This window comes from Procambarus clarkii, chromosome 9, assembly GCF_040958095.1.
Source record: "Procambarus clarkii isolate CNS0578487 chromosome 9, FALCON_Pclarkii_2.0, whole genome shotgun sequence".
NCBI classification, from domain to species: domain Eukaryota; kingdom Metazoa; phylum Arthropoda; class Malacostraca; order Decapoda; family Cambaridae; genus Procambarus; species Procambarus clarkii.
In genome coordinates this window covers 13,710,086-13,718,616 of record NC_091158.1, presented here as the reverse complement: position 1 = coordinate 13,718,616, position 8,531 = coordinate 13,710,086, and the positions used below count along the sequence as shown (strand labels likewise).

The 8,531-nt window shown below is 49.7% G+C and overlaps 1 protein-coding gene across 1 annotated transcript; it reads left to right on the top strand.

Annotated features, from left to right (window-relative positions):
* Nucleotides 1-7,345: 7,345 nt before the first annotated feature.
* LOC138362810 (cuticle collagen 2C-like) lies at nt 7,346-8,125 on the top strand. The gene has a single exon (XM_069321375.1). The coding sequence runs from the start codon at nt 7,346-7,348 to the stop codon at nt 8,123-8,125; it is 780 nt and encodes a 259-aa protein (XP_069177476.1).
* Nucleotides 8,126-8,531: the final 406 nt, after the last annotated feature.

Sequence of the window (8,531 nt, the reverse complement as noted above, 5' to 3'; positions counted from 1 at the left end):
TAGAAGCTTCTGGATCCTTGAGAGATCATGTTCAAAGTCACGTAGGCATCAAAAGGGCCCCTGTTGCGTACGTGTTCATGGTGCCATTGTCATCCAGGATCAAGCTATATAATGAATCTTTAAAGATTCATTATATGATTTTGATATGATTTAGATATGATATAGAAATTATACATTTCTTAGATGATTATTAGATATGGTGGGTAAAAATTTCCCACATCACAGGGGACAGATTCACGAAGCAGTTACACAAGCACTTACGAACCTGTCCATCTTTCCTGAATCTTTGGCGGCTTTGTTTACAATTATTAAACAGTTAATGAGCTCCGAAGCAACAGGAGGCTGTTTGTAACAATAACAACAGTTGATTGGGAAGTTTCCATGCTTGTAAACTGTTTAATAAATGTAGCCAAAGCCGTCAAAGATTGAGGAAAGATGTACACGTTCGTAAGTGCTTGCGTAACTGCTTCGTGAATCTGGCCCCTGGTTACTGCAGGGAGGCGAGGATATTGGCAGCAGCCTATTGTCTTATTGTTCAAGAATCACCAGAAAAAGATTTTTAATATTTTATGTCATATTGAGATATGACAAGCATTATGTATGAACAACCGGAGCACTGTATGAACAACTGGGGCACTGTATGAACAACCAGAGGCACTGTATGAACAACCGGGGCACTGTATGAACAACCGGGGCACAGTATGAACAACCAGGGCACTGTATGAACAACCGGGGCACTGTATGAACAACTGGGGCACTGTATGAACAACCAGAGGCACTGTATGAACAACCGGGGCACTGTATGAACAACCGGGGCACAGTATGAACAACCAGGGCACTGTATGAACAACCGGGGCACTGTATGAACAACCAGGGCACTGTATGAACAACCAGGGCACTGTATGAACAACTGGGGCACTGTATGAACAACCGGGGCACTGTATGAACAACCAGGGCACTGTATGAACAACCAGGGCACTGTATGAACAACCGGGGCACTGTATGAACAACCAGGGGCACTGTATGAACAACCGGGGCACTGTATGAACAACCGAGGCACTGTATGAACAACAAGGGCACTGTATGAACAACCAGGGCACTGTATGAACAACCGGAGCACTGTATGAACAACCGGGGAACTGTATGAACAACCAGGGCACTGTATGAACAACCAGGGCACTGTATGAACAACCAGGGCACTGCATGAACAACCGGGGCACTGTATGAACAACCGGGGCACTGTATGAACAACCGGGGCACTGTATGAACAACCAGGGCACTGTATGAACAACCAGGGCACTGTATGAACAACACGGGGCACTGTATGGAAAACAGGGGGCACTGTATGAACAACCAGGCACTGTATGAACAACCAGGGCACTGTATGAACAACCGGGGCACTGTATGAACAACCGGGGCACTGTATGAACAACCAGGGCACTGTATGAACAACCAGGGCACTGCATGAACAACCGGGGCACTGTATGAACAACCGGGGCACTGTATGAACAACCGGGGCACTGTATGAACAACCAGGGCACTGTATGAACAACCAGGGCACTGTATGAACAACACGGGGCACTGTATGGAAAACAGGGGGCACTGTATGAACAACCAGGCACTGTATGAACAACCAGGGCACTGTATGAACAACCGGGGCACTGTATGAACAACCGGGGCACTGTGTGAACAACACGGGGCACTGTATGGACAACAGGGGGCACTGTATGAACAACCAGACACTGTATGAACAACACAGGGCACTGTATGGACAACAGGGGGCACTGTATGAACAACCAGGCACTGTATGAACAACCAGGGCACTGTATGAACAACCGGGGCACTGTATGAACAACCGGGGCACTGTATGAACAACCAGGGCACTGCATGAACAACAGAGGGCACTGTATGAACAACCGTGGCACTGTATGAACAACAGGGGCACTGTATGAACAACCAGGGCACTGTATGAACAACCGGGACACTGTATGAACAACCAGGGCACTGTATGAACAACCAGGGGCACTGTATGAACAACAGAGGGCACTGTATGAACAACCGGGGCACTGTATGAACAACCGTGGCACTGTATGAACAACCAGGGCACTGTATGAACAACCGGGGCACTGTATGAACAACCGGGGCACTGTATGAACAACCGGGGCACTGTATGAACAACCGGGGCACTGTATGAACAACCGGGACACTCAGTAGGAATAAAACGAATAGTATAATTTAATAGGAATAAAGTACCTAGTTCCATTCCAGAGTGCCTCTGTTTTGGGGGAAAATGTCATCCATTTTCTGCAATGCATTTAGACGAGGTTGAACTTGTTGCCTTTTGTCAAAGTAACTTTGACGTCTTGAAGAGGTGCACTGGATTATCATCAACTAACTTTTACTGTTGTAAAATGTCTGTGAGCTCAGTCCTGTCATGTCTTGGTCAGTTCAGTCTGGTCATGTCTTGGTCAGTTCAGTCTTGTAATGCCATGTCAGTTCAGCCTTGTAGTGTCTTGGTGAGGTCAGTCCTGTCATGTCTTGGTGAGGTCAGTCCTGTCATGTCTTGGTCAGTTCAGTCAGGTCATGTCTTGGTGAGTTCGGTCCTGTCATGTCATGTCAGTTGAGCCCTGTCATGTCCTGTTTGTTGTGAGTGTCGTGGCCTGGCAGTGTTGCTTGACATGTGAGGAACACAGAAGGTGTTCCTCGCATGTCACAGGTCAGGTCTGACCTCGGAACACAGGTCAGAGCGTTATGAAGACAACACAAGGATGGCTTTTGCCTCTGTGTTGAACTCTTTCTAGTACTATAAGTCCTGGTACAGCGACTGCCTCGCTTCTTGCATGGTCGGTGTTCGATCCCCGATGGTGCAGGTGGTTGGTTACCTTTCCTTTACTCCGTCCTTATATCCGAGCTCCTGAGTGCTTTTTGCTCGTAATTACCTGATTGATTGATGAAGATAAAGCCGCCCAAGAGGTGACACGGGCATGAATAGCCCGTAAGTAATTATCTGACATACTTGAATAGTTGTCAAGGTCAGGTCACACAAGGGACTCGTAGAGCTCAATGACCGTCTTTTGTTTTATTGTCTTGGGGTTGGTTGGCTTTCTTTGTGGAAGATCCAACTTCCCAAACGACTTTCAGTGACTTTCAACGACCATCCTTAACTCTTTCTCTATCTGTTGCAAAGGGCGCAATGTCACCTTCCTGTAGATCGTCGTATCATCCCCTCATCTGAGTATGTGGTTTGATATGTTGTCATCTAGGTCAGTACGTCTATATATCTGAAATTAAACTGGCCCAAAAGTTCATTCTTTGGGGCCACTCTTGCTCACACACTTCCCCAAATTCACATTCCGCTCAAAACGAACCTTTGTTGTCAGTGCCATCAGCATCATTCCGATATTCTGGCCACGCTCCAGAGTTACCTAGCAGTAAAATAGGTACCTGGGTGTTAGTCAGCTGTCACGGGCTGCTTCCTGGGGGTGGAGGCCTGGTCGAGGACCGGGCCGCGGGGACACTAAAAGCCCCGAAATCATCTCAAGATAACCTCAAGATAACGCTTGCATGCGCTCAAGGGCTCAGAGCTCAGCTTTCGTGAGGTACTTCGTCAAATGGCCGGGGGTGGAAAAGTTCGTGTGGAAGACGGTTCCGTGAAGTTGTTTACTGAATATCTTCTGACCGGTGTCTTACCTCCCGTCTCCCGGCACCTGTCTATATTTGTTAGCCCTTGCTGAGTCAAACCTTAACTTGTTATTGTTCTAATGTTATAGTTAAGTGAGGTTATGTCTCCACAAGCACCAGCTAGCAGGTTGACTCCACCAGACATACTCTGCTCTAACAGACCCGTCCACTTACACCTGACTCCATAGAGTTCTGTACAACCTGAAACTGACCCCCAATAGAGATCACTACGACCTAAAACTGACTCTAAAGAGTTTCCTAAGACCTAGAAGTGACTCCATAGAGTTCTCTACGGCCTAGAACTGACGCCATAGAGTTCCCCTAAGAACTAAAACTGACTCCAAAGAGTTTCCTAAGACCTAGAAGTGACTCCATAGAGTTCTCTACGGCCTAGAACTGACGCCATAGAGTTCCCCTAAGAACTAAAACTGACTCCAAAGAGTTTCCTAAGACGTAAAACTGACTCTACAGAGTTCTCTACGACCTAAAACTGACTCCATAGAGTTCCCTAAGACCTACAACTGACTCCATAGAGTTCTCTACCGCCTAGAACTGACTCCATAGAGTTCTCTACCGCCTAGAACTGACTCCATAGAGCCGCCGTCTACCAAGAACTGCCTGGCCTCCAGGACCGACCGGTGGAGCTACAAGAGACAGAAGAGAGGGTCGTAAGAGTGTCCAGGGCCGCCAGCAAGGTCGTGGCTGGCCCCCGGAGTCGTCCTCCACGACCAAACTCCCGGAGAATCCTATAGCAAATTGCTTAATTGACGGAGTTAAGTCAACGAAGTCGAATTATCACGGGTAACTAAACCTCCATCGTAAAGTGGGAGGGAGAGATAGTGAGAGGGAGGGGGCGGGACGGAAGGGGGGAAGGGGGGGGGGGTGTAGGAGGAAAGGGGGGAGGAAGATGGACAGATGTTGCTCCCCCCTACTTAGTTCCCCTTTCTGTATGTCTGTCACCACCCACGCTTCTCTCTGTCTGTCTGTCTGCCTCTCTCTCTCTCTCTCTCTCTCTCTCTCTCTCTCTCTCTCTCTCTCTCTCTCTCTCTCTCTCTACTGTTCTGTCTTCCTACGTCTCTCTGCGTCTCATCAACACCTTCTTCTCACTTCACAGCACTCAATCAACTTCCCTCCCTCCCTCCCACGCCTCTCCCCCTCCCACGCCTTCCCCGTCTCATCACTCACGCCCACGCATCCCTCCCTCTCCCACTTTCATTCCTTCCCCCTCTCCCATCAGTTATTATATCTTCCTGTGACTTCATTCGATCTGTGTATTGCGAAGCCCGTCCTCATGCTTCTCTTATCTATTTGTTGTTCCCCTTAACCTGTCTGGTGCTTCCCCTAACCTGTCTGGTGCTTCCCTAACCTGTCTGGTGTTCCCCTAACCTGTCTGGTGCTTCCCTAACCTGTCTGGTGCTTCCCTAACCTGTCTGGTGTTCCCCTAACTTGTCTGGTGTTCCCCTAACCTGTCTGGTGCTTCCCTAACCTGTCTGGTGTTCCCCTAACTTGTCTGGTGTTCCCCTAACCTGTCTGGTGTTCCCCTAACCTGTCTGGTGTTCCCCTAACCTGTCTGGTGTTCCCCTAACCTGTCTGGTGTTCCCCTAACCTGTCTGGTGCTTCCCCTAACCTGTCTGGTGTTCCCCTAACCTGTCTGGTGTTCCCCTAACCTGTCTGGTGTTCCCCTAACCTGTCTGGTGCTTCCCTAACCTGTCTGGTGTTCCCCTAACCTGTCTGGTGTTCCCCTAACCTGTCTGGTGTTCCCCTAACCTGTCTGGTGCTTCCCTAACCTGTCTGGTGTTCCCCTTAACCTGTCTGGTGCTTCCCTAACCTGTCTGGTGTTCCCCTTAACCTGTCTGGTGCTTCCCTAACCTGTCTGGTGTTCCCCTAACCTGTCTGGTGTTCCCCTAACCTGTCTGGTGTTCCCCTAACCTGTCTGGTGCTTCCCTAACCTGTCTGGTGTTCCCCTTAACCTGTCTGGTGTTCCCCTAACCTGTCTGGTGTTCCCCTAACCTGTCTGGTGCTTCCCTAACCTGTCTGGTGTTCCCCTTAACCTGTCTGGTGCTTCCCTAACCTGTCTGGTGTTCCCCTAACCTGTCTGGTGTTCCCCTAACCTGTCTGGTGTTCCCCTAACCTGTCTGGTGCATCCCTAACCTGTCTGGTGTTCCCCTAACCTGTCTGGTGTTCCCCTAACTTGTCTGAGGTTAGGGGAGCTCATCTCATCCTGATATGCAAAAAGAAAAATATCGAGTCACTTACATCAATAATTATTAATATCCTTTTTAATTCTTCAATTTCAATTAAAATTATACACAAGATTACTACTTAAAAGTGCTTGATCAGGGTGACCATAGCACTTGGAGGGAATATGAGGCCATGTTGCTGGGATATGAGGCCATGTTGCTGGGATATGAGGACATGTTGTTGGGATATGAAGCCATGTTGCTGGGATATGGGGGCATGTTGCTGGGATATGAGGACATGGTCCTGATATATGAGGACATGGTACTGGGATATGAGGACATGTTGCTGGGATATGAGGACATGTAGCTGGGATATGAGGACATGGTGCTGGGATATGAGGACATGTAGCTGGGATATGAGGACATGCAGCTGGGATATGAGGACATGTTGCTGGGATATGAGGACGTGTTGCTGGGATATGAGGACATGTTGCTGGGATACGAAGACATGTAGCTGGGATATAAGAAACGAGTGATGTAGCGTTGCCAATCCACTTGGAGCATTGGGGATCGAACCAAGTCCCTAAAAATTGACCCGTCCAATCCAAACGAATGAGGCCAAATCCCTCATTAGCTCACATGTAAATACAACGAAAGCTTAAACTGATTTAAATCCCCGACAAGTCTAAGCTTATTTAAATCCCCCACAAATAGAAACAGCAAGTTTGAATGCACTGAAATAAAAAGATGTTGAAGTCTCCTCCTCCTTCCAGGCTTACCAAAGAATTCGAACATCAGGAATGTTAAAATATAATCTAACAGGTACGACAAGGTGGGCCGAACAAGGCTAGTAGGCTAGTAGGGGGTTAGGAGACCTCACTTCCCCGCAGTGGCTGTCGGGTAAGTACTCTCGGGTAAGCAGCCAACATGCCGCAGTGCTCCTCTCAATCCCCAGAAGGCGAGTCGATATCTCAGAGAGGTATCAGTCACTAGCATCAGCTTGGCTCACAGACGGACCTTCTCGCATTGCAGGCAGTGCGCTGATACCAGGGTTCGAATACCAGTTGGGTTAGAAGAGAAGACGATTTCGGTATGAGATTAATAATCGTATTGTACCGGAGTGAGATTAGGATATTAAACAGATGAAGATCAAACCATGACGTCAAAGGGAAGCGAAACTTCCCTATACTCACCTAGTTGTGCTTGCGGGGGTTGAGCTCTGGCTCTTTGGGCCCGCCTCTCAACTGTCAATCAACTTTTTTTTCACATACACACATATACCCAGGAAGCAGCCAGTAGCAGCTACTGCTCACTAAGAGACAGAAGCTCATCTGAACGAATACAAGTCAACATATTGCATTATACCATAATTGTAAATTATGTAAATTGTAAATCTGACAGAGCTGGAGTGAGAATGAGGAGCTGCAAGAGTCGATATTACAGTAATTGTGCTCAGTCAGTTTAATAACTATATACGAGGGAATATGGGTGCAGGTCGTATACGACCAGGTCGTGCCACAAGACCAGGTCGTGCCACAAGACCAGGTCGTGTCACAAGACCAGGTCGTGTCACAAGACCAGGTCGTGTCACAAGACCAGGTCGTGCCACAAGACCAGGTCGTGTCACAAGACCAGGTCGTGCCACAAGACCAGGTCGTCCCACAAGACCAGGTCGTCCCACAAGACCAGGTCGTGTCACAAGACCAGGTCGTGCCACAAGACCAGGTCGTCCCACAAGACCAGGTCGTGTCACAAGACCAGGTCGTGCCACAAGACCAGGTCGTCCCACAAGACCAGGTCGTCCCACAAGACCAGGTCGTCCCACAAGACCAGGTCGTGTCACAAGACCAGGTCGTCCCACAAGACCAGGTCGTCCCACAACACCAGGTCGTCCCACAAGACCAGGTCGTCCCACAAGACCAGGTCGTGCCACAAGACCAGGTCGTGTCACAAGACCAGGTCGTGTCACAAGACCAGGTCGTGTCACAAGACCAGGTCGTGCCACAAGACCAGGTCGTCCCACAAGACCAGGTCGTGCCACAAGACCAGGTCGTCCCACAAGACCAGGTCGTGTCACAAGACCAGGTCGTGCCACAAGACCAGGTCGTCCCACAAGACCAGGTCGTGCCACAAGACCAGGTCGTCCCACAAGACCAACACCTCCTCCAGGCAACACCAGGGTCGTCCCACAAGACCAGGTCGTGCCACAAGACCAGGTCGTGCCACAAGACCAGGTCGTGCCACAGCTCCAGGTCGTCCCATAACACCAGGTCGTCCCACAACACCAGGTCGTCCCACAAGACCAACACCTCCTCCAGGCAACACCAGGTCGTCCTCCAGGCAACACCAGGTCGTCCTCCAGGCAACACCAGGTCGTCCTCCAGGCAACACCAGGTCGTCCCACAAGACCAACACCTCCAGGCAACACCAGGTCGTCCTCCAGGCAACACCAGGTCGTCCCACAAGACCAACACCTCCTCCAGGCAACACCAGGTCGTCCCACAAGACCAACACCTCCTCCAGGCAACACCAGGGTCGTCCCCTGAGCCGTGGTCGTGGCTGAACACAGGTCGTGTCTGCCGGAGAGGGTGGTGATGGTAGGGGCTCCTAGACAACAACTAATCAGAAACTCCCGCCAACCGTGAAACGACCCGGACAAACTTGGTCCAA

Excerpts from the sequence above, each read along its gene's own strand:
- LOC138362810 (XM_069321375.1), top strand. The coding sequence starts at position 7,346 with ATGGGTGCAGGTCGTATACGACCAGGTCGTGCCACAAGACCAGGTCGT.